The sequence below is a fragment of the Octopus bimaculoides genome, chromosome 10 (genome assembly GCF_046866305.1).
Source record: "Octopus bimaculoides isolate indiv1 chromosome 10, ASM4686630v1, whole genome shotgun sequence".
NCBI classification, from domain to species: domain Eukaryota; kingdom Metazoa; phylum Mollusca; class Cephalopoda; order Octopoda; family Octopodidae; genus Octopus; species Octopus bimaculoides.
This window is the reverse complement of record NC_142937.1, coordinates 1,636,603-1,664,102: the sequence shown is the minus strand read 5'-3', so window position 1 is coordinate 1,664,102 and position 27,500 is coordinate 1,636,603. Positions and strand designations below refer to the sequence as shown.

The window sequence follows — 27,500 nt, the reverse complement described above, 5'->3', positions numbered from 1 at the left end:
TAGACGGTCAGATTAAATGCTCAAGCCATATTCCAGATATAGCAATCCAAAACTGGATTGGCCAATACGAATAAGGAAAGGTCACCAGTGCAGAATGGAGCAGTTCATAAATGTTTTTCTTACAGTTTGCTCTGTTCTAGGTCTTGTTTTCCATATTACCCCCACCCCCACCCCCACTCTGTCTTTTGACCCACCAAGAGACTTGCCACACCCAACCACTTCCAAATAAAAAGACAGAGGTGCAAATTGTTTACTACCAATGAAATACTGCAACATTTAGAAGATTCTGATGAAGATCAATAGGAATTTGATTAATTCTTTCATTACCACATTTCTCTTGAAATCAGAATGCATTTGTTTTAATTAATTTACAAAATAATAAAACGTTTATTAGAATAAATTTTGTCAGTTTAAAGGTGGTGTTTCGAACATAAATTAACATGAATTTTTGGTGGAGGTTTTTAATTTAGATCAGTGTTCAAATTCTTCTGTCAGATTGTGACATCAGGTTTGTATAAGATAGTACTTTGGTTCTGTGGTAGCTTGAGAAGACTGTATAGGTATAGGTTGAAAAGAATGAGTGAAAGGATGGATCCTTGTGGCACTCAACTGATAACATTTAGATAACATTTACATGTTATCTACAGGAAAACAAAAGTAGATTTCACAGTAGAGAGAATAAAACATACTCAGACTGCAACACTAGATCATAAGCAATTAACTCCTACATGTTGAAGTGTGCTGCATGGTCCTTGTCTAAATGGAAGTACTTGATATTTGAAGCAATAGATCTGGGGATCAAACCTAGATGTTTAGTTGACTACCTAGTGGTATAAATCAATTACAAATATGTCATTACTGCTTCTCACAGAAGTAGACCTATACTAAGCTGTAATACTCCTTTAAAGCTATGTAGTACATACCATCAAAGGTTAAGTTCCATAGCCATGAACATGACAGCAACTAAAATAAGATATGTTTGAACACCTAAACTTATAGTAAATTATATGACAGCCTTTCATCTTCGTTCTGAGCATCTTTTAAAAATCAATACTGTTTTATATATTGTAGATATTTCTGACATTGATATTTAGAGTGGTGGATTGGCAGAAACATTAGAGCATAAGACAAATAGCTTGTAGAATGAAGTTGTGGCCAAGTTCAAGTCTCACTTCCATTAGTAATGACTTTTGTCTTTTGTAGGGTACAGCAGACAGTAAAATAAGTACCAATCACATACTGGGAAATTGATATAATCAACTATAAGCATCTCTTCAGTGTATAAAGTGTTATTCCTTTGCTAGAAATCAACGTATTGTGAGTATAGTCATCTGCATTAGTTACACTCCTGAAAATCTTGCTGTAATGCTGGGCTCTAGAATGCATAGCATATTTTCCTCATTGATCATCATCATCATCATTGTTTAACGTCCGCTTTCCATGCTAGCATGGGTTGGACGAATGATGTCCACATTAAATGAGTATATACGTCAAAGAAGAATGGAACTCAAAGTAATGGTAAGATTTTTATGAATGTAGCTCTTCAGTAATATGGGGGATGTCTGCATTTATTTTATTGAACCTAAAGTGATGGAAAACAAGGTCATTTGATGGCAAAAACTGGATTCAAAACAAAAAGGTAATAAAGTATCTCTCCTGCTCTTCTACTATTTCCTTATTACAAATGGAATACATAACTATACGAAAATGAAAAAGATGATTACTGCAGATTATGACTGAGATTTGAGATTATTGGTACAGATATTTTGGCTCCAGTTTTTTAATTTATTTTATTTAAAGCTATATTAAAATTTGTCAACCAAAACTGAATTAGGAAATTTCAGCTAGCCATCTGGTTCGCCAGTCCCCAGTCAATTCGTCCAACCCATGCTACCATGGAAAGCGGATGTTAAATGATGATGATGATGATTATTATAACTAAAATACATTATGTTAACCCACATACATAATTCTTCAACATACAGCTGGTTTGTTTTTGCTTTGTATTCTTTGTTGTTGATTTTGTTTTTGTTTTTTATATACTAGGTAGAGGTAGAGCAATGTAGACATCAGGGTTGGCAGGCATGTTGCAAGTCAATTGAAGTGGGATGCCAGGGGTTTGTAAGGCATTCTTCCTGTAATGCATTCTGTCTGAGACTGAGGTGCTGGTGCAGCAAAGAGGAAAGCCTTAAATTCCATTACTGGAGCTGCAACAAAGGCCACAAGTGGCTTTGAATAAAACGGGCAGACCAAGGGTTTGCTGCTACAGAGTCAACTTGGTGAGAGAGTATGATGTTGAATAATCCCAAACCCCAAGACTCCAGAACCATCACTGATGGTACAGCTCAGAGTCTCCATGAGATATATCTTGAAGCAACTGAAAAATGCATCTTACAACAAACTAAAATACATTTTGTCAGCTGACATACATAATTTTGCTGCATAAGCCAGGGTTTTCCTTCATTTTGTCATTTTTCATATTACCTGTAGATAAAACTGTGATATTCAGTAAATTTCACTGAAATGGACTCAATGAAACTGAATTTTGTTTTAATTAAACATCTGTAATTTGTTATCTCATAAATTTCAACTTTTGATGCTTTTACTCCCAAATCAACCTCAGTCATTTATGAATTGTCACTAGAATTAAAACGAGTTATTTCTTTTAAATTATAAGTGAAATATAAAATGCTGTACCATGTATTTTATTTCCACGTCAGCATTTCTTTTGATGTTTCCATTTCTAATAAACCAAAAGGCTATAATATTCCAACATGTTTCATTGAAATTTTTGTCATTAAAACTGAATTGGGTAAATTTCTGCTACATTATATAAGATTTTGCAAGAATATCTATTCTTTCAGTGATTCTTTTGATTATTTCATTCTCAATGAGTAAATCTGCCACATTCTTGACAAATCATTGAAGTTTTGTAATAGAAATTTCAATTGAACAATTTCTTTTTATAAGCAAAATATTAAATGTTATCCCATTAATGCTATCTGCACTCTTTTTGATTATTAAACTCCCAGAGAGATTCAAGATGCTCCCTTGAAATGTTGTTAAAACTGAATAGAGCAAGTTCTTTCACATTACATGTAAAATATTAAATGTATTTTTATGATTGATTCTGCATTTCTTTCAGTTATTTAACTCCCAGTAAGGCAAGCTTCTATATTAAAGTTATTTCATTCAAATCCTGTCCTTCAAATTGATTTCAGCAATTTCTTTTATATCATAAGAAAATTACAAAACCATATATCTATGATATTTAAAATCTTTTTAAACAACATTAAAAATTCATGCTTATAAAACACCTTATTTTCATAATGCAGCTCCATTTAAATATATAATCTAAAATAAATATTAAGATACACAGAAGTTCCACTTGAGTTTTAACTTCAAGAAAATTCTATACAGGTTATTGAAGAAAATTTATTTCAAGATATTATATTTATTGGAATGAATTGTCATCTTAAAATTCACCATCAGTATCATCGTCCTCCCCATCATCAACATTATAATTATTAATCTATATCGCCATTATCCTTATATGGGCAAGTACCATATTTCTCAGCACACTTGATACATATCAATTTAGTATAAAGCATCGACTTGTAGTGCAAACATTCAAACATCACCATTATCTCTCCAAACCCTGCTGCATTTCACATGGAATTTTTAGTCATCCAAAGTCACTTTGGTGTATAAGTCATCCAAAGTCATTTTGCTGTACAAGTCCTTTAACTGTTTCAGGACTTGTAAATCAAATTGCTAGTCCAGGGTGATGGATTACAGAATTGTTAGAGCATCAGAATGAGATGCCTTGTGATCTTTGTTCCACTTCCTTGTATACTGAGTTCTTGGTTGGTAGATGATATAAAGGTATACTTTCTTTTTTTTTTTTATTGTTGACAGTAAATTTTGGTCTGAAAAATCCAGCTTGTATGCCAGAGAATACAATATGACTTGGCAGTATGTAACATGTTTACCTAATTGTTTTAGGTACCTATATAGCCATGAGCAGCCATATACACCCTCTCAACCCCATTATCCTTGATCCCACAGAATATCCAGGCTGTAACTGCTGGAAGGAGAAAGGGTCACCTTAACACCTGGCTGGTGATCATTACAGTAATTTAGTTCATCATCAACATCATCATCATTTAATATCCATTTTCCATGCTGGCATGGCATTGACGATTTGACAAGAGTTGGCAAGGAGGAGAGCTGCACCAAGCTCTCCAATTGTCTGTTTTGGTTTGGTTTCTGCAGCTGGATACCTTGTTGTCAGCTGGGCATGCTATGTCTATGATCCAGCATAGTTTGTTTTCTTTCTCATTTAAGACTATGTCCGGCTTCCTATTCTCTATCTCATGGTCGCACTGAATCATAAAATCCCATAGGATCTTTGCATTTCTATTTTTGACAATGCCTTCAGGTTTGTGGTCTTACCAATTTTTCACTCTTTCAAGTCCATACTTGCTGCAAAGTGTCCAATGGACAAGCCTGGCTATATTGTTGTGGAATCTCTTATACTCCTTCTGGGCTAGTGGCGTACATTGGCTGGTAATATGCCATACGGTTTCACCGTTTTGTCCACAGATTCTGCACTTGTCACTTTCTGATGTGTTGTCTATTCTGTATTTTATGTAGTTTGTTCTTAGTGCTTGCTCTAGGGCTGCTATTATTATTATTATTATTATTATTATTATTATTATTATTATTATTATTGTTGTTGTTGTTGTTGTTGTATAATGAAACTGTACGCCCCTCCGGTTAAAAAGTGGTAGTAACCAGCCATTTTAAAAAGGCTAACAGCTGGTCAATGGTAGAACGTTGAGAAGAGAAGGTCGAGATTACTTGTAGACTGTGCTGATAGTCATGCCTGTGCTAATACAGTAATTATACTGTGATGCTGATTGGACGTTAAAACAACCCAGCCTTTTGAGGATAATAACACTGCATGAGTGCAGGCCGAACAGTGCCAAACAGAACCATTCTATTGACGACTTCAAAATATAACAATATCTGTCAGAGCAACAACCATCGTCAAGAGACAGATACGACAGTGGCAAAAGACTGCCTTACAACAGTGGCAAAAGACTGCCTTACAACAGTGGCAAAAGACTGCCTTACAACAGTGGCAATGAGAGAAAACAAATTTATGCAAAGTGGAAGAAAAAATATTCACACAGAGAGTTTAAACTAATTCACGTGGAATATTAAACATCTCAACAAAAAAGAAAGAAACAAATATATTGTTGTGTAAACTTAGGAAAATCATAAAATATGGAAGACTTGTTAGCTGGGATAGTTGAGTTGCAAAACCAGCAACAACAACAACTCAAGGAACAACGAGAACAACAACAAGGATTGCAGCAGCAAATATTACAACTAATGAAGTTGATAATCAATCTGGAGAATACCTGACCATGTATCAAATTCCATAAGTGGATTCAAATATGACCTGAAGAAGGAGTAACTTTTGAGGCTTCCTTTCAAAGATTTCAACAAATGTTTGAATAAGAAGTAACTTCATATTGTCAAAAAAAAGCATCCAGCATAAATTTTCATCGACACATTTGACATTTTGTGCAAAGTGTTTAGTGAAAAGAGCTCACTGTTTAATACTAGATGGAAATGTTCAAGCATATAAAAGAGTGAAGATGAAAACTTCACTACTTACACAGGCAGGGTGAACAAAGAATGTGAGAAATTTAGGGGAACAAATGGGTAATTTAGGCTTACCCCAGATTCTTTCATGTGTTTGTACAAGGATTAACAGATAAAAAGGATGCAGAAATCCGAATGGATATTCTATCAAAACTGGATTTGTCACTGCAGAAACTGTCAGAAGAGTGTGACAGAATATTAAAATTAAGGTATGACTTGGAAGAAATTCACCAGAAAGAGTGTTTCCACGTAAGACCAGTGCAACATCATTACAAGAAGTCAAAACCACATGTACAAGGAAAAGGAAGAACACTGAATTTCTAAAAGTAGACCCTAAGAAGAAATGATATTGAGTATATATAAAAAAAAAAAAAACAGGAGGTGGGGTGAATAAAAGAAATTGGTTGTTAATAAAAAAAAAATTAAAAGGGGAGATGTTGTATAGGGAAACTACACCCCTCCTGGTAAAAAATGGTAGTAACCAGCCATTATAAACAGACCAGTAGCCGGTCGACAGAAGAAAGTACAGAAGGTCAAGAATACATGTAGACTGTGTTGATAGTTGTGGATAATAACTTTGTATGACCGGGGGGGGGGGTCATGCAGTGCCAGATAGAAACATTCTATCCACGACTTCTGAATATAACAATATCTGTCAAAACAACCATCATCAAAAGATAGATACAACAGTGGCAAAAGACCGCTTTACAACAATGATCATCATCATCATCATTATGAGGACACATGGCCTAGTGGTGAGGATGTTTGACTGTGAGACCATGGTTTCAATTCCTAGACTGGGGTCTGCATTGTGTTCTTGAGCAAAACACTTCATCTACACTTCAATACCTGACATGTAGTAGTACACAGTGCACCTGTTCAGACAACATCGATTTGATGGAGAGAGTGAGTTAATGTGCAGCACGAACATCTGATCACAATAAACAAATCATTTGTGCAGGTCGTTCAGCAAAAGCTGAATGCTCATACATTGTCTTCGATGGGAGAAACCATTGTTATTATTATTATTATTATTAGTTATTATTATCATTATTATTATTATTATTATTATTATTATTATTCATATACACACAACAGATTAGACTGTTGGAAAAGAAAAATTCCTAACAACAGGCTACAACAAATAACCTTAGATGCCAAGAACCCTTCTAAATATCCTAGCTGTCCCTAATAACACTGTTTTATGCCGATTTCAAATCTTTAGCTCCTAAAGCACCTATAACTAATGAGATACATTTTACCAGCACTTTTCATAGTCTCTGTAATTCAATGACTAGGTTCTGGTAATTTGCTATTATTATTATTATTATTAACCAATAATTATTCCACTCGTATTCTTTTATACATGCTCATAATTGTTTCTTTTTATATTTGGATTATAATTCTTTTTGGAGGTATGATATCATCCAATACAATTCAGATATCTACCAGAAAACATTTGTTTTAGATTTTCTTTTAATCCTCTTTCTTGGCCTTTAAGATTCATATCTTGTAGTTTGCATTATTTTCCCTGATATTCTAAAATAAGGAAGAAAAAAAAAAAATGATGGCTTCAACCAGTTTGATTACAAATCATTTTCTCTTATTTCCTGTATCCCATTTTTAAAAATCTTTTCTTTTTTTTTTTTTCATTCTATGTTCTAGAAACTGACAGAGTTTCAATTATAAGAAAACTTTCTGCTCCACTTACTTTATGCAAAATCTGCTTTTGGTTACGTTCATAAAATATACAATTTCCTCTCTCTACACAACTACTGTATCATTGTCGTCATCATTGTCATCATCATCATCACCATTGCCAGTGCTGCCACTGCCATTGTCATCATCATTGTCATCGTCATCATCACCATCATTTAATGTCTGTCTTCCAAAGCTGGCATCGGCTGGGCAGTTTGACAGGGACTGGCAAGCCAGAGGATTGCACCAAGCTCCACTGGCTGTGTTGGCATAGTGTTTACAGCTGGATGCCCTTCCTAATGCCAACCACTTTACAGAGTAGACAGGATGCTTTTACATATATTACACATACTTGATTTTTATATAATGTCTTTTAGAGAGTGTTTTAGGCATGACAGTGTGGTTAAGATTTCCCACTTTACAACCACATGGTTTTAGGTTCAGTCCCACTGCACGGTACCTTGGCAAGTGTTTTCCATTATAGCTGAAGGGTTACTCAATACTTTTTGTAGAATACATACCTATTATTCTTTAACGAGAATAATGTTGACAGTGATTTCAAAGTTTTGGCCTGCTTAGCCTTCATCAGACTTTATCAATGAAAGTTAAGTAGGCTGAAACTTTGAAGTCACTATCAAGGAGCACCAAACATTCCATGTGAGACACAGCAGGATTTGTGTAGTATTGCACATTTGACGTATGATATAATGGGATAATAAATATCGTTCTCACAATTGTTCTACTCAAGATACACAATACTTGTAATTACAATCGACAATATGCAACTCTCAGCTTACACAGCTCACCGACTCTCTTCACACTCTCTGCTCATGTCCATTTATATTGTGGCACAGTCCATTAGGAGCCAACCAAATAAGGGTGTTCTACTTCCACACAACAATTTGGAAATATCATGACAATAAGACATAAGCTAAGTAAAATTCCAGTCTTCCACACGTACAGGTTTGTCCTTTCAGATGCCGGAGCCACTTAAAAAGTACCCGTGCCAGTGCTGCGTAAATGCACCCATGCCAATGGCATGTAAAAAGCACCCAGTATACTCTGTTAAGTGGTTGGCACTCGGAGGGGCATCCAGCCATAGAAACCATGCCTCAATAGACAGCTAGAGTCTGGACAGCTCTCTGCTAGCCAGCTCCATGTCAAATCGTCCAACCCATGCCAGCATGGTAAGTGGACGTTAAACAATGATGATTTTGATGACGATGACAGCAATGCTTGAATGTTTACACTACATGTTTACACTACATGTTTACACTAGATACTACATAGACTTGTATACCAGAAAATACACTGAGAATGTGATGGGCCAGAACAAATACCACAAAGCATTTTATCCTATATTTTCATAAATCTGCCAATTCCTCAGTTCTTCATTGAATTCTGCAGTAAACATTCAGACCAAGCCTTCATTCTTAAGTAAATCTTATTTCAGAGCTGCTGCAGAAAGTTAATGGATACTAAGCTTTCTCATCTACTAAAATGACAAAAAAATAAAAATACCTCTGGCATGTGAAATACTGTCATTAGAGTTTGGTAGAAGTGTTAGGGTATCTGGAAAAGTGCCTTCTGAAATTTCATCAGGTTTTTTATATTCTGAGTTCAAATCCCACCTAGGTCAACTTAGCCTTTTATTCCTTTCAGGGTTGATAAAATAAAGTACCAGTTGATTTAAACACCTAACCCCATCACTAATCAAATTTTCTTGCCGTTCCCTAAAATGATTCCAAATTTTGGCACAAAACCAGCAAATTTTGGGGGATTTAAATTGATTACATCTTCCTCCAACAAGCACTTTATTTTATGTCCCTGAAAGTATGAAAGATAAATTTAACCATGATGGAATTTGAACTCAGAATATAAAGACAAATGAAATGCCACTTAGCATTTTGCCCCGTGGGCTAAGAATTCTGCCAGCTTACCACCTTAAGGACATTCACCGAATTAAAAACAATTATCATTCATTATTTTTATTACTATTCCTGCCAAAATTAGCTTTGTTTTTCATCCTTTCGGGGCTGATAAAATAAAGCACAGATCAAGCAATGAAATCAGTGTCCTTCTTCCCTGCCCACCGGCCTCTTAGGATTAGCTGCCCCATGAGAACAATAGAGAGGATCTCTCATAGAATCTGCTTCCTCCAAGACAACCGTTTCTTCTTGATCACAAGAGAAAGAATGTGGTCTCTGAGGCTCTTTCAGACCAAGGCACATCACCACCATCAACACTACCCCCCCCCCCACTCTTCTCCGCCCTTCTCCTCTTCCTCATTCTCCTCCTCCTGCTCTTCCCCCTCTTCTTGATCATCATAATCACCACCACCACAACCACAACCATCACCATTATCAAAGTCATCATAATTATCAGTACCACCACCACCACTATCATCATTATCATTGTCATTGCTGCTGCTGTTGTAACCATTAGTGACAGCAGCAGCAGCAACGATGACGATGACAGCAATGGCTATAGTGATGATGCTGATGATGATGATGATGATGATGATGATGATCTTACTACTGTTCTGACAAGAAAGTAGCAGCTTTTGTACAGCACAACCTGACTAAAAACCTCATCACTGTAAAATACACACACACAAGCACATACACACACATAGATACACATAGACTCATACACACAGACACACATACACACATGCACATAGATACACATACATAGACAACATGCGCACACATACATATACACACATGCACACACATGCACACGTACACACAGACTGAGATTTTACAGTGTTACTATGTTTGTATTGGATTTCTGCATGAACAGGATTATCATAGAATATCTTGGGAAATCCTGTTACAAACCTTGGCTGTATACTCTTCTGTTTTAGGATTACTGTTGAAGAACATTTCCATTGGATCTTTGGTTTCTGCCAACGGATACTGAAATATGGAAAAATGAAAATATTAGAAACTATTAACTTATCACATGACACATGCAAATTCACACACACATACATATGCACATGCACAAACACACATATTTGCATATACATATATATACATGTATACACGTACAAAATTCAATAACTGAACAAGCCAACGAAGGAGCCACTAAGTGGTCGTTTGTACTGCAAGAAATAGCAACCAAATTATCTCAGATACCATGCTTCTAGCTTAGAAAGAAGATACTTTGAAGAATGCTGCCGTGTGATACAGAATGGTGATGGCTGGAATTCATCTTTGATCTTAGGTACCCTCGACTGAAATTGACCTGGGGTTAAATAACAGGAACAACAAAAGCAAAAAATCAGTAACTGTACAGAGCTTACTGTCAACGTCTTTGTGGTTCCCACCTTCGGTTACGGTAGCAACATTAGCATAGCTAGAGTGTGTTCCGCCCAGGGTAGGGGGCCTTCAGTTTGCCACCCCTGGGCCCCAACAAAAATAAGTACTGTCTACAGCAGACCCAAAAGTGGTGCTGCCCTCATAAAAGAGCCACCCAGGGATAGACCATCCCTTCCACCCCCTCTAGCTGAGCTAGAGGGGGGCAGCAGCAGCAGCAACGACCATGTCAGCATCACCATCATCATCAGCACCTGCATTGTAATCACAATTCACAATGCTAGAATCAATATAGCAAACATCCAGGGCAATCTTAGCAGCATTATAGACTCCTCTCCCCTTCCGCCGCCCGGCCAAATCACTGCACTGAACCCTATATGCTATAGTTTTTTTTTTTTTGACAGCAACCCACAGCATATACAGATCAGATATTAGCCCCTAAACATGTAGGGCCCCTGGGAAAATTGCCCAGTGTGCCCATGCGTCAAGATGGCACTGCAAACACACTCGTTATTACAAGCCTTATCACCAACATCATCATCATCATCATCACCATCAGTATTCCTAGTTCCATTATGAACATCACCATCCTCCTACCCATCATTGTCATCATCACAGAACATGAGAACTTCTGCAGCTAACTAAGATCCACTACAAGATCATTCAGCTTGGTGGCACAGTCTGGATGGGTGTGTCTGTTTTATATCACATGAGACCACCACTTCCCCCCACCACCTTCAGATCTTGTAATTGCATGAGTTCAATTTATGTTAAGATCCGTAATTACCAGATGATTAAATTTTTTGGTATTGAAACCCAGCCTTATCTGACCCAAATATTCTACCTGCTTTATGCTCAAACCAGCCAGATCCAGCCTCTCACACCTACTCTACAATGTCATTCTAGGTGAAAAAAAAATGCAGTTACATCATCAAAATCTCAAAACTACAAGATAATACCTGATAAATTCAAAACACTGCAAATAAATATTCTTATTTCCTTATTGCCTACAAGGGGCTAAACATAGAAGGGACAAACAAGGACAGACAAAGGAATTAAGTCGACCCCGAATGGATGAAAGGTAAAGTTGACCTCAGTGGAATTTGAACTCAGAATGTAGCGGAAGACGAAATACCACTAAGCATTTCGCCTGGCGTGCTAACGATTCTGCCAGTTCGCTATCTTTTATGAATATGTGAATAAATATTCTTTTCTACTCTAGGCACAAGGCCCGAAATTTTGGGGGAGGAGGCCAGTCAATTAGATCGACCCCAGTACGCAACTGGTACTTAATTTCATCCAAAAAGATGAAAGACAAAGTCATCCTCAGCAGAATTTGAACTCAGAATGTAAAAAGAGACGAAATACTGCTAAGCATTTCGCCTGGCATGCTAATGTTTCTGCTTGCTTGCCGCCTTACTATGAATAAATATTGCTTTTGATAGAGCAGTCAGAATGCTAAAGGATCAAGCTGTTTGACTGCTGACCAAAATTATTACATTCTTGCCAATGTAGTTGTTTAGACGCAGGTTAGCCAAGACCGAGTTGGGTCACTCCACCCATGACTACCATGCTTTTTGCAAACTGTGTGTCCAGGGGTAACTTTATCCAAATGGCCATATCTCCTTTAAAATGCTGGCATATAATTTGCATGACATATGAGTGTTATTTCTGGTAGGGAAAACGACCATGTTCAGGGCCCCACTTATTGACTCCAAGTACACACAATGTAGTTCTATTTACCAACCTTCTTAGCTACTTATACAATCCCCACTTATCAGTGTAGCCATAAGCAACATTAATAAAGTAAAGTTCCCATGTCCCCCAGCTTTTCTCTTTTTGCTTTTTTTCCCCACTTTTTAAAATTATTTTATTATATTTGTTAGCTTAATGCTTCTTTTTTTTGCTGCATTTATATTTTATGTTTTATTTTTGTTAACTATACATTTTACTTAATTTTCTCAACCGCATTCTGTTTGTATTTGTGCTGTTGATCTATCGTCTTGACAGCGATCTGCAACCTTAGCCTAACCTACATGTAATGCTGGTGAAGAATGAAAAATATTCAAAACTTATGTAAATACATGTAAATCAGATGTAGAGTTGCAAAACTTAGAAAGAAAGACTAAAAACCATGTCAATGTCAAAAATTCCATAAATATTTAAACCTGTGGAGCAGTGATTTTTCCGGAAGCATCAATTTCTGTGACATGTCTTTCAACCAGTTCATTTAGTTGCTGGAATATAAAAATAAAGAAAAAGCAATACGTTTACATATGCTTTAAAGTGAAGAGGTATTGCTAGCTGCTGTATGTGATGATGTTGTTTAGCTTCAGGTCAGCCATGATTTGGCAGACCTCTGATCACACCCCTCCACTCCATCTTCTTTTAGATGTAGCATATCTTTGACTACAGTAACCAATGTGTCTTTGTGGCTATCCAGTATTGTACAATTCAACTATCCATAGGTCTCATCATTAAAAGAACAAAAAAGTGGTGGTAATGAGAAATGTTTTGTATGTATGGCAGAGAAATATGTTTTATATATATATATATATATATATATATATATATATATATATATATATATAAATAATATATAACATATATACAAAAAATATACACAAAAATGAAAATAACATGGACATCTCATTTTAACAGATATATTTACCAAACTTACATCAAAATATCTTGAAATACTAAAGAGTAAATTTATTCAATAAAATCGCCATTGACTCCAACCACAGCCACCAGACAACTTTGGAATCTTCTGCAACTCTTCTGGACGGTCTCCTTGTTTAAGTTGGTGAATGATGTTGTAATCCTTGCCTTCAGGTCCTCTTCGGTGTTACAAGGAATTTTGTTGGTCTCTCGTTCAACTGTGTCCCACACATAATAATCAAGGGGGTTGCAGTCTGGAGAGTTAGGTGGTGAGATGTTAGGTGTGATGCAGTCACAGAAATTATGACAGCCATGACTGGATTCTCTGGCTTGTGCAGCATGGTGCAGAGTCCTGTTGTCAGACATAGGGTCTTCTTCCAGCAGTCACCCTCTTAACCCAGGGAAGCACTACCTCCTCCAGGCACTTAAAGTAGGCCTCTATGTTGAGTCTGAGGCCACATGGGAAGTTGAATGGAGGCATAATGTCGCCATCACTAGAAATATCTCTAAACACCAAGATGTTGACTGGGTGTTTGATTATCATCACTCTTGGTACATGTCTTCAGATTGCACTGTCCTCAGATTGATACCCAAACACTCTAAAATGTTTGAATTGGAGCTTCCAGCATGAATGCCAAGCAGTACAGCATGTCATTTCCAAATTTCTGGCAGAGTGAATTGCATCAGGGTGTTGTTTCTCTCACAGACAGTGCCCAACTGGCCCTACTATACTGTGTAGTTGACAAAATCAAAAACAAACAATGTGCATGTGTGAAATTAAAAATATAAAATGGTGACAATTTACACATCGCACCCTGTCTATATTTATACATGTATATAGATTAACACAAGCTATAGAAAATAAAAAGAGGATTTTGTGTGTAAGCACTTTTATCTGTCATGAACCTTTCAAACACATGATATGAATCAACACCTATCATTCAGGGAACATTCAGCATGTAATACACACTTGACACCTCAAGCAGAGTTATCTATAGTGTTTGTAGAGTACTTAAGTTATACATATGTGCTACTTAAGTTTCATGAAAGGTAGTTATTAGCATTTCATATAAAGTTTGAATCAGTTTCCTCCATTTCATCAGATATAGTAAATACCAGTAATGCCTTAATATGTTAGTGATACTTATCATTATGAAGCCAAATTAAACATATAGAAGACAGCAGGATTCCAGTAACCCGTTCTTCGGTGAGTTTTCTCTAGAAACAAAAACGTAAGACCCACACTGCACATCAAACTCATATGGAAGATTATTTGCCTGGTCAGTTGCCATGTTCATAGCAATAAATGAGAAAGTGTGGATAATGATAGACCAGCCTGTAGAAGAAAAATCAACAGCGGTTTCATTGTTATGGAACTGGAAACAAATGGGCGCAATGAACAATACAAAGAGGCAACTCCTCACAGTTTTGTGCTTTCTGTGAGAGGGCCTTTAAAGTAATCGACTTTGAGTGTAATTGTTGTAGTAGTGAGGTTGCTGCTTCAACTATCTGTAATAACTATCAAAGGCCACTGATATATGTATGATAACATCATCTTTATTAGTTTAACATCTACTTTTTCAAATTTGCATGTCTCAGATAAGACTTTACTCACACAGATTCTTTATAGCTGAATGCCCTTTCCTTCACCAATCTGCATCTGTTTCCAAGCAAGGCTATATTTTTTCCTCTTCTATTAACCCAAGAAACAATCCAGTTGTGCTTTTGCAAAAGACTACAGACAAACAACAGTGTTGCTAGGAATACTTTAGAAGAAAAGAATGGGTTTTAGAGTGGGGTTTATTGAAAAACATAACAGGCTTCATGCTCCGCTATGTCAAAATAACTATTTTAGAGAAAATGTAAGAAGTTAATGGTCTTAAAATGGAGTTTATTTAGGAAGCATATTTTTATTATGCAATGGCAGCGTAATGAAGGCCAGCAATATCTGGTGAGCACATTTACTAATAACAACACCACCACCACCACCACCAACAACAACATAATAATAATAATAATAATAATAATAATAATAATAATAATAATAATGTGTATTATAGGGAGATATTCTAAAGACAAACACTAACTTAGATAGTCTATTTATCGAATGCTTTATTCTTTAAAGTCTCTCATTATTGAGTGTTTTCTCTCTTCTCTTAATTGTATCATAAACATGTCAGCCAATTCAATGATTTTGATAGACTCATGCACTTATCTCCCTTCGCTTTCAATCTTTTGCTTAATATTATTGACAAATAATGTTCAGCCTTTCATTTGATGGATTTGTTTAGATTTGTTTCAAAAGAAAATGAAAACAAATTATTCAAGAATAAAAGAATTTAAACAATGTAAATAATCTGTTTCAGTTTTCACATATCTTTCATATTGTATCCCTGCAACATGCATTAAGTTGTTTTGCTTTGTAAGTAAATATGCACAACACACCTTGCTTGCCTTATTTATTCTACTGTGGCATATTGAATATAAATATGTTATAATATATTTCTTCTTAAAGACCATAAATATGTGTCTTTTAAGACCATTTTCAATTTATTTTTTCCCCAAAACATTTGAAAATTTGGTGTTTGGAGCATTTAGTCTTTCCCCACTTTTCATGCTTGGCTTTCTCACACTTATTCAGGTGATAGAACACCCCCTACACTCCCCCACACACCAAATACACACGTGCACACAAACACACACACGCACACACACATGCACGCATATCCATACACAAAAACACTCTCACACACACACACACACACACACACACACACACACACACACACACACACACACGCATCACACACAAATGCAAGAGTGCAATAATTCCCAAGAAGAACTCAGATCCTGACAAACAAATATATACATACACAATAAATATATTAGATATTAGCAACAGAAGCAATATTAGTTCAGAATTACAAACCGCATATCTTACTTAATGTGGATATACTGTAAAACAGGTCACAATACTGTAGTTTTTATCTGGTGAAAGTATCTTGTATAGACATGAGGGGCTAAAAATCACAGAAGTATCATTAGTAGATGTAAAGTGTCCAGCAGCCACAGTGGAACTGCTAGGTCTGGAATTTCTATGTATTTGCATATCATAATTAGCAATTATCCACCATCACGGCATGCTTACACAAGTTCCATCTCCACTGATATAGGAAAACAGTGGCTAGTGCTATTTATCTAATTTCAGTGGAATCTATCCACTGGTTTTCAGAAATAGAGTTATTAATATTTCTAAGTCTCTCTAAAGGAGACTACGGCAGCGGTACTGGAAATTAATAGTTATCGCCAAGCCAACATGGCAGTCCCAAAATTAGGACGAAAGCTGCCGTAGTCTCCTTTAGAGAGACTTAGAAATATTAATAACTCTATTTCTGAAAACCAGTGGATAGATTCCACTGAAATTAGATAAATAACCTTCGAGCAGATAGTCAGCAGCGCCGCCTGGCTAAGGCTTGGCTGCTCTGCATTGACAAGGGGCAACACCCTGAAACTAGTCTGCAGATGCCAAACCAGCAGGGGGACACTGCTGACCTCCCCTGTTCGAAGGTTATAAAGGACACAGGTTTCGTGTGTCACATAGCTAGCTAGAGGCGATGGCTTCTTGGAGCTAATTCACGGCAGCTTTCGTCCTAATTTTGGGACTGCCATGTTGGCTTGGCAATAACTATTAATTTCCAGTACCACTGCCGTAGTCTCCTTTAGAGAGACTTAGAAATATTAATAACTCTATTTCTGAAAACCAGTGGATAGATTCCACTGAAATTAGATAAATAACCTTCGAGCAGATAGTCAGCAGCGCCGCCTGGCTAAGGCTTGGCTGCTCTGCATTGACAAGGGGCAACACCCTGAAACTAGTCTGCAGATGCCAAACCAGCAGGGGGACACTGCTGACCTCCCCTGTTCGAAGGTTATAAAGGACACAGGTTTCGTGTGTCACATAGCTAGCTAGAGGCGATGGCTTCTTGGAGCTAATTCACTGCAGCTTTCGTCCTAATTTTGGGACTGCCATGTTGGCTTGGCGATAACTATATATATATATATATATATATATATACACATATATATATACACACATATATATATATACACACATATATATATACATATATAAACATATACATATACATACATAAAAATATAAGCATATATATGTGTGAGTGTGTATAAATATATATATGTATATATACAGTATCTCACAGAAATATGTACACTCCTAAAAATTTCAGTAAAATTGCCATTACTCTGATAATATCAAAGGAATTAAAATGAAATTTATGCAGAATAAAATATATTATACATGCAAACATTATACAAACTTGGAACACAAAACAATAAATATTTCAAAGATATGAATGGAATATTAATTTTCAAGCATTACAAAAATATGTACACCTGAAAGAAAATTTACTATATTTAATGTTTCATCGACCTTTTTTAACTAAATTCAGATTTTGCTGATAATTTCAATTCCAATAAATTATTTCTCCTGACATTTTTGTACCAGTCATTGTTCCTATATCTGCAGGAGTTCTGATTTGCGTACCGTGGTGAAAATCTTCTTCATTGCAATTAAAATGACACCAAAAGGAAAAGAATTGTCTGAAGATTTGAAGAAAATTATTTTTAATTTGTACAAGAATGGTTTAGGATACAAGTTAGTTAGCAAATGAGTACATATTAGTGTAAACACAGTTGCCAAAGTAATTCAGAAGTACAAAGCTACTGAACAGCTAAACAATAAACATCATCCATGTTGATCTTCTGTTTTAACTGCACGTGATATTTGCCACATCCAATGTTGTGTGATGGATGACAAGCACCGTACTGCTTCATCTTTGGCCCTAGAAGTGTCTTCTTTTAGTAAAAAGAGTGTATCTGCCCAAACAGTTCACCGAAATTTGAACCAGTGTGGTCTTCATAGACGCATTCCTCATAAGAAGCCTCTCCTACTACCAGGCTTAAATCAAGTCGTTTTCCTTTTGTCGAAACCTATGTGAGAAAGGGGAAGGAGTTTTGGAATAAAATTCTTTTTTCTAACGAGACTAAAATCAACTTGTTTGGGTCACATGGTATTAAACGAGCATGGCGAAAACCAGGTGAAGATAATAGTGACAAATGCACCATGCCTACTGTGAAACACAGAAGCGAGAATGTTATGCTTTGATGATGCATGACTGCAGCTGGTGTGGGTGGACTCAAATTTATTGATAGAACAAGGGATTCAAGGATTTATTGTGACATATTGCAGAAGACAATGTTCAAAAGCATCAAGGAACTAGGAAGACATTTCATGTTCCAACATGATAATGACCCTAAATATACTTCAAAGATGACGACTAAGTTTTTATAAGATAAAAAGGTAAAAGTATTGCATTGGCCTACTATGTCACCTGATTTAAACCCAACAGAACATTCGTGGGGTGTTTTGAAAAGGAAGGTTGCGGAGAAAAGACGCCGCAGTGTAACACTTTTGAAAGACATTCAGGAAGAATGGAAGTCGATGACATTGGTTATATGTGGAAATTTAGTCAACTCTATACCCAGATGACTTAATGCAGTCATTGAAAGTAAGGGTGGTCACATCAAATATTAAACATAGCAAATAATCCTTTAGGGTGTACATATTTTTGTATCATTTGAAAATAAATTTTTCTTCATATCTTTGAAAATGTTTATTGTTTCATATAATGTTTACATGCATAATATATTTTATTCAGTATAAATTTCATTTGATTTCCTTCAACATTATCGGAGTAATAGTAATTTTACTGAAAGTTTTTAGGGTGTACATATTTCTGTGAGATACTGTATATATATATATATATATATATATATATATATATGTACATATATATTACACTCTCTGAGTAGTTGGCATTAGGAAGGGCATCCAGCTGTAGAAACTCTGCCAAATCAGACTGGAGCCTGGTGTTGCCATCCGGTTTCACCAGTCCTCAGTCAAATCGTCCAACCCATGCTAGCATGGAGAGCGGACGTTAAACGATGATGATGATGATGATGATGATATCACAGCTGCATCTTTGTTACACAAGAAAAGCCATTGCCAAGAAGACTTACTAAATTGATTTATGATTGTTGCCATGTGATGCCCTTATGTGACTTTAAGCCTGGCCAAGCTTTTACATATTTTTTTACATACTAGACAAATGTGCTGGCTGGCAGGAAAAGCAGTATATATATATATATATATATATATATATATATATATATATATATATATATATATACACACACATATATATAGTAGTAAGAAAAGGGAGGAAGACAATTTTGATTATCTCCACATCTCACACACACACACACACACACACACACATACATACATACATACATACATACATACATACATATATATCCTTTAATTGTTTTAGTCGTTAGACTGCAGCTATGTAGAGGCAGCACCTTGAAGGGTCTAGTTGAAAAATCAATCCCAATATTATTCTTTTTAAAGCCCGGTACTTATCCCATTAGTTACTTTCTTGCCACACAGTTAAGATACAGGGATGCAAACAAGCCTACACTGGTTGACAAACTGTGGATGAGAGAAACAAAAAACAAAAACACACGCACGCACACACACACACACGCACACACACACACACATATACATATATATTATATGATACACACATTTCCCATAAACTCTTTTCCTAAAAATTCTCACCAACTTGCAACAGAACCACCCCCTGAGTTGATGTTTTTGACACCAAGTGCCAATTCCTCTATGCGATTCGTTTCATTGTCTTTTTCATAGCAACCACAAACTTGATGTGTCTATTCACTGCCAACGATAGAGAGCAGCCGCCATATTTCATTCCATAATGGCTACCTCTGAAGAGCACAGGGTTACATAACCAGGCTGTTACTTAACAGTCCGTTGAATCGCTTGTGTAAAACCAATTGGTAAGATCAGCCGAAATGGATACATAATATTATACAATTCGAATCACAATATATCATATTGGTTTCAAATTTTAGCACAAAGCCATCAGTTTCAGAGGAGTGGGTAAGATGATTTCATCAACCCTAGTGCTCAGCAGGCACTTATTTTATCAACCCCAAAAGGATGAAAGTCAAAGAGGAATGAAATAGCACTAAGTATTTTGCCCAGTGTTCTAACACTTCTGACAGCTCACTGTTTTATCATACGATATCATATTATATCATATTATATTATATTATATTAAATACATTATATAATATTACATACTATATATATATGTATACATATATATATATATATATATCATTCACTTGAGTAAGTAAACATTTGAGTTACATATAAGGTAGAAGTTAAAACATATTAGTAACTGAGGTATGAGGTTTTATAAGATTTCTGCTTCTCTTTTTATAAGAGTTTACAGGTGAGTAAGAAAGCTAAGTAATTGTGAGAAGAGAAAGTTTTGGTGAGAGATTAAAACTTTTCTCTCTTATCTTCAGTTCTTAACAGACAGTTTTTCTTTGCATTCGTTTATATATTTTTTGTCAGATGGACAGCTAGAGAAGTCTGTTTTTGTTTGTTGTTAAAGTTCTTGTGTGTGTATATATATATATATATATATGTTTTTTCTTTTGGTTGATCAAGGTAATGTGCAAAGCAATTACAATTTTTTATTGAACAGGATTATATACCTAGGCATTGTGGCGACAGGAACATTATGCTGAGATAAGCTTATGAGCTGTTACAGACTCGAGGACATTTTTCCACTTCCTACCTCTTAGCTTATTATATATATATATTATATAATATTATATATATATATATATATATATATATATATATATGTGTGTGTGTGTGTGTGTGTGTGTGCACTGCTATTCAATTTAAGGATGTAAGATATTTAAATCTCTCAATCTCGCTCTCTTTCTCTCTCTCCTCCCATCTCCTCTTCCTATACATTCATCCATGAATGTCTATGCATGTGTATGTGTGTAGGTGGGTGGTTGTATATTGAATGTTGGTTTTTTTAAGTGTCTTATTTCTGTGGCACATTGAAGAGCTGGAGGATAAGAGAGAGGAGAGAGAGAGATTAAGAAAAAGATATAGAGAGAGAAGGACTAAAGATGGAGAACTTATGCATATGCATGTGCACATACAGAAATAAGTAAATAGATATATCATATATATGCATAAATATGTACATACACATGCATATAAATACCCATTTATAGGATTCTGTTCTTCCTGTTTGATCCATAAAACATGTTCAACCATTATATATCTGTTTTTCCATGTGACCATGGGTTAGACAAATGTATATTTCAGGTATTACAGTTGGATATCCTTCTTGTCACTAACCCTTACTTGTTTTCCAAGTGTGGCATCATTTCTTTTATATATATATATATATATATATATATATATATATATATATATATATATATATATATAACTAGTAACAACGGTTTTCTCAAGAATACTTCCATTCAAGAAAACACACACATCTGAGTTTGTTGTAGGTTAGCCTACACATTGAAAGTTAACTTCCTTTTTGGAAATTCTCCCTGAAGAAATACCCAATTGACTGGTTTCCAATGTGGGAATTTGGATTTTATTTCTGTAATTGAATTGATTGGGTGTGGAAACAGCTGTAGGCAGGAATTTCTATGCATGAATTTGAATCTATGTAAAGAAATAACGTTTGTACATCATTTTATCCATTTTCTTCATTTCTCATTCGTATATATATATATATATATATATATATATATATACACACACACACAAAATATGGGGGTTTAGTTCACAGGTGATCTAAACGGTAAAGTACGCTAGGTAAGTGCTGTAACGGATTACTAGGGCTCCAAAGTTGTAGCCAAGATGGTAGTTATGGAGCCATTGCAGATTTCTGATATGGCAGATATATATTTGTTAACAAGGACAACAAACGTTAAGGCAAGGCAAACATCTCAAGTCATACACATTATTACTATTACTGGAAAAAATTCAAAGTCCTACAGCTGTTTTGGGGATATCCCAGAGTATGGGATATTCTGTCATCAGAGACAAATAGGGAAAATGAGAAGGGTATAGATCAATGAAATGACAACATAGAGGACAGGAGTAAAGTAATAAGGAGATGAAGAGAGAGAAGAACAAAGATGCATAAAAGTTCACACTTCAACTTTCTGATGTTGTAAAAATAAGTCCATAAGTCCTTAAGTGCAATCCTGCGTAGATATACGCAGGATTGCACCTAAGGATGTATGGACTTTTTTCTACAACATTGGAAAGTTGAACTGTGAACTTTTATGCTTCTTTGTTCTTCTCTCTCTTCATCTCCTTATTCCTTTACTCCTCTCCTCTATGTCGTCATTTCATTGATCTATAACCTTCTCATTTTCCTTATTTGTCTCTGATGATGAAATATTCCATACTCTGATATATCTCAGAAACAGCTACAAGACATTGAATTTTTTCCAGTAATAATAATGTATATGTTTGCTTTGCCTTACAGTTTGTTGCCCTCTTCAGCAATTGAGGCAATTGAAATCAAAATCAAAATCACTGACGTAGCCGATGACAGTACCACCTGATTAGCACTCGTGCTAGTGGAATGTTAAAAGCACATCTGAGTGTGATCGTTGCCAGGGCCATGGATTGGCTCCTGTGCCAGTGGCATGTAAAAAGCACTGTTTGAGCATGATCATTGCCACCGTCACCGAACGGGCACATGTGCTGGAGGCACGTGAAAAACAACATTCAAGCATGGTTGTTGCCAGCACCGCCGGACTGGCTCCCATGTAGGTAGCACATAAAAAACACCTTTTGAGTGTGGTCATATCCAAAACCGCCTGACTGGCCCTCGTGCCTGTGGCATGTAAAAGCATCCACTACACTTTCGGAGTGGTTGGCATTAGGAAGGGCATGCAGCTGTAGAAACTTTGCCAGATCAGATTGAGCCTGTGCAGCTTTCTGGCTCACCAGTCCTCAATCAAACCGCCCAACCCATGCCAGCATGGAAAGCGGACGTTAAACGACGATGATGATGGTATATTTATATATATTTCCAAAAATAGTTTCAGAGGGAAATATAGTCCTAGCTGTTACTGTGTTTTTACTTAAATCGGTTTTCAGTGGTGGCTAACCACAGCAAATGCTGGTGCATACACACACACACACACACACACACACACATATATATATAAATATATGTATGTATGTGGTTGTGTGATAAAAAGCTTGCTTCTCAACCACATGGTTCCAGGTTCAGTACCACTGAGGGCACCTTGGACAATTGTCTTCTAATATAGCCTCACACCAACCAATCTTGTTATTGGATTTGGTAGACAGAAACTGAAAGAAACTTGATATTTATATATATATATATATATATATATATATATATATATATATATATATATATATATATATTTGTGGGTCTGTGTTTGTCCCTGCACCATCGCCTGACAACCAATGTTGGTGTGTTTACGTCCCTGTAACTTAGCAGTTCACCAAAAGAAACTGATAAAGTAAGTACTAGGCTTACAAAGAATAAATCCTGGGAGCGATTTGTTTGACTAAAGGTAGTGCTCCAGCATGGCTGGAGTCAGATAACTGAAAAAAGTAAAAGAATATAAAGATTACCTATATGGCTAATATGCATACAGGTATGTGTACATATATACATATGTATATATATCATTTGTATATTTGAATGTGTGTGTGTATGTGAGTGTGTGTGTGTTTGTATGTGTTTGTATGTGTGTGTGTATATGTGTATATATATATATATATATATATATATATATATATAATATATAATATATATATGTGTGTGTGTGTGTGTATATATATATATATGTGTGTGTGTGTGTGTGTGTGTGTGTGTGATGGTTGTCTACTCCTTATGTAGAGTCTGACCAACCCCTGTACTTATGCCTGAGATCCATCATGGCGTCTGATGTGGCTTTTTAAACCAGTCAATGTTTTGAAAAGACACCCACATAGATTGCATATCCAATTTGGACCACCAAGAGCTGCAGTTAAGTTCTGATCTTTGTCGATCTTAAAATATACACACTCACACTCACACTCACACACACACTCACACTCACACACACACACACACACACACACATATATATATTATCTTGTATCTGAGTATTTATTTTCTTCTCTGCTAAACACTTCCTTTATGGTGATATTATTGATAACTCTTTAGATCAATTCTTGCATAGAAGAGCCAATGGCAATGCAGTCAGTGCCATTGGTGGAGGATAAGGCTGGTTTTGTCATGTCTTTCTCTTCTGTTGTTTAATTTCTTCTTTTCTATTCTTGTGGCTTCAAAGATTTTGGTTCTGATGGTGATGGAACACTACCATTTGGTATGATCTCAGGCTTGCATTTCAACTGATTTAGGCTCAACACTGCTGGCTTTCAGTATTTCCTTGACTCGGTTTTGTCTCTTTGAAGAGGAAACATATATAATATACATGACAAGCTTCTTTAAGTTTATGTATATATATATGTATGTATATATGTCTTTCACCAAAGGATCATGTAAGCAAAATGCTGGATGCTTTTCAAATTAAATTCTTTGCAATATTTGTTCTACATCAAACTGCACACACTCTCTCAGCACAGTCACCATAAGGAATACAACGAACCAGTGCTTGTTTCATTGGGAACCTGTAGCATTGGCACAAACATAGACAATAAATAATAAAATAATGAATCTAATACATTTAGGATTTATTTCATTCCATCTCAGATATTTATTTCAATTTTGTTTTTGCTGTTTTTGTCTTGTCTTGTTTGTTTCTGATTTTTTTTTTTTTTTTTTCTTTAATTTTCAGCAGAAACCTAGCAGAGAGACTGGCAATTTCCTGTCTGAATGTGTCTGATTGCTTTTCTTGTTAGCAATGTCAGAAAACAATAATTTGTCATATGATGTTCAACAGCTGAATAGAAATGGCCACCAGACAGAAATGATGACAACGAACCAATATAAGAAATGTAGGTATGAGATGTTAATGAAATAGACCAAATTTAGCAACAGAATTACACAAAATTTTTGGATGAAGTATCGGTTATATATATTTATATGTATTCAATTTTTATTATTTTCCTTTCCTTTTTTTCTTCAACACTTGAAAATTTCATCCCTATTTCTTTTACTTTATTTATTTAATCAAGTTAAGCATGCTTGCAATGCTGGTAACCTATGACAGTCTGAGAATGGCATATAATATTCTGTATATAAAATAAGATACAAAAATAATGAACACATAAAACAAAATAAAATAAAAAAGAAAAAGAAGGAATAAATAAGTAGAGACAAAGAACAGTTAAATGTTTCTTTCAAATCTTTTTTAGTTTCCATGAATTGCAAGATCTTATTTTTTTTTTAGTGGATTCTTGTAAATAAATTGCATTTACAATCTTGGTAGTCTAACATTCTACTAGAAGAATGAGATGTAATCACTCAGTATTTCCATTATTTTCTACCAATTAGTCAGAGAGAGATGAGCAGCACCCATGATTGTTAATTTTTTTCAAAGCCCCCCCCCCCCCAAAAAAGTATGTGGGAGGGAGTGAGAAAGAGAGAACATTATCTTCTAACCAGACAGAGTCCTAGTTCAAATGCTAAGCAACAAGGTGAACTCTGGTGAGGCAACCACACTGTCATATGATGCTATGAAATTGGGAAACAGGTTAATTATTAAATCTACTACAAAGAATTTACAAAGACCTGCCAAAAAAAAAAAAAATTCCAAATATCAAAAAAAAAAAAATTCCAAATATACTAACAATCTAATTAATTCACCACTTAAGTTTTTTTTTTTTTTGTTTTTAACTTGTTGATTCTGAAAGAAGAAGCTGTACCCATGACCATTGCAGGCCCTCTGAGATTGATGAACTTCATCATCATCATCGTCATTTAACATCCATTTTCCATGCTGGCATAAGCTGGATGGTTTGAAAAGAGTTGGCAAGGCCAGGATCCACACTAGGTTCCATTATCTGTTTGGGCATGGTTTCAACAGCTGAATGCCCTTCCTAACTCCAACCACTTTACAAAGTGCACTGGGTACTTTTTATATGGCACTAACATCAGTACTTTTTATGTGGCACCAGCACCACCTTTTTACATGGCACTAGTACAGCTGCTTTTTATGAAGTACCATCACCAGTGGCCTTTATGTGGTCTTTTTACATGGCACCAGCACCAGTGTTTTTTTTATGTGGCACCAGCAACGATAGGGTCACCAAATGTCTTGCACAACAAAAATGTTAGTAACGTCCCATTTAAACACTTGCAAGTCAACATCTGCAAGAATGGTATGAGCAGTGAGAAAATTCCAGAGGGTTGATATTTTGGTTAGGAAAGACTAAGCATAGAGATTACTCACACCACCATCACCCTTCTACACCCACCCCATCTCAGTTTAGAACAGGCTACCATATTTTCTGGCATACAAGTTGAATTTTTCAAATCAACGTTTACAGTCAAAATAGGTAGGTCAACTTATGCAGCAAGATGACTTTGGAGAACCAAAATCACGATATGAGATGCAGCAGAATTTGGAAAGGTAACGACAATGTCTGAATATTTACACGACACGTTTATACTATGTACTTCTAAATCGCCAGAAAATATGGTAATCATCTATCTTGACAGGCAAAACAGATCAATTTAACAAAAATAGAGACTTACATCAGGTGGATATGCTCCAAAACCTTGTCTGACCTTGTACTGATAACTTCTTATGTGTTTATATGCTAAGAAGTATGGCTTGACCTGACCACTGTGGCATGTTCCCAAAACATCCAGAAATATTGGCTCCTGAGAAACAAATAATATTTTATTATATTATATTCCAATATATCACATGCACAGACCAATAATAATACATATCACATAGTAATAATAATAATAATAATAATAATAATAATAATAATAATAATAATAAATGCCCTGATGCAGTACACTCAAATGGTGTTTTTTACATACCACCTGCACAGGAGTCAGTCCAATGTTTTGTTCACATGCCACCAGTACAAGTGCCAGTAAGGCAAAGCTGGAAATGATCGCGCTCAAATGGTGCTTTTAAATAATAATAATAATGATGATGATGATGATGATGATGATGATG

The 27,500-nt window shown here is 35.6% G+C and overlaps 1 protein-coding gene across 7 annotated transcripts in view; it reads right to left on the bottom strand.

Annotated features, from left to right (window-relative positions):
- The window catches only part of LOC106867322 (cilia- and flagella-associated protein 65), a 1,093,663-nt gene that overhangs the window by 655,192 nt on the left and 410,971 nt on the right, over nt 1-27,500 (bottom strand). For all 7 annotated transcript variants that reach the window (XR_016243317.1, XM_089358289.1, XM_089358292.1 and 4 more), the window contains 3 exons: nt 27,062-27,190; nt 12,866-12,934; nt 10,218-10,295 (listed from right to left, as the gene is read on the bottom strand). Coding sequence is in view for 6 of the 7 variants with exons in the window: in XM_089358289.1 (XP_089214415.1) it covers nt 10,218-10,295; nt 12,866-12,934; nt 27,062-27,190 (276 nt within the window). In the remaining variant the exon portion in view is untranslated. The remainder of the gene's footprint in view (nt 1-10,217; nt 10,296-12,865; nt 12,935-27,061; nt 27,191-27,500) is intronic.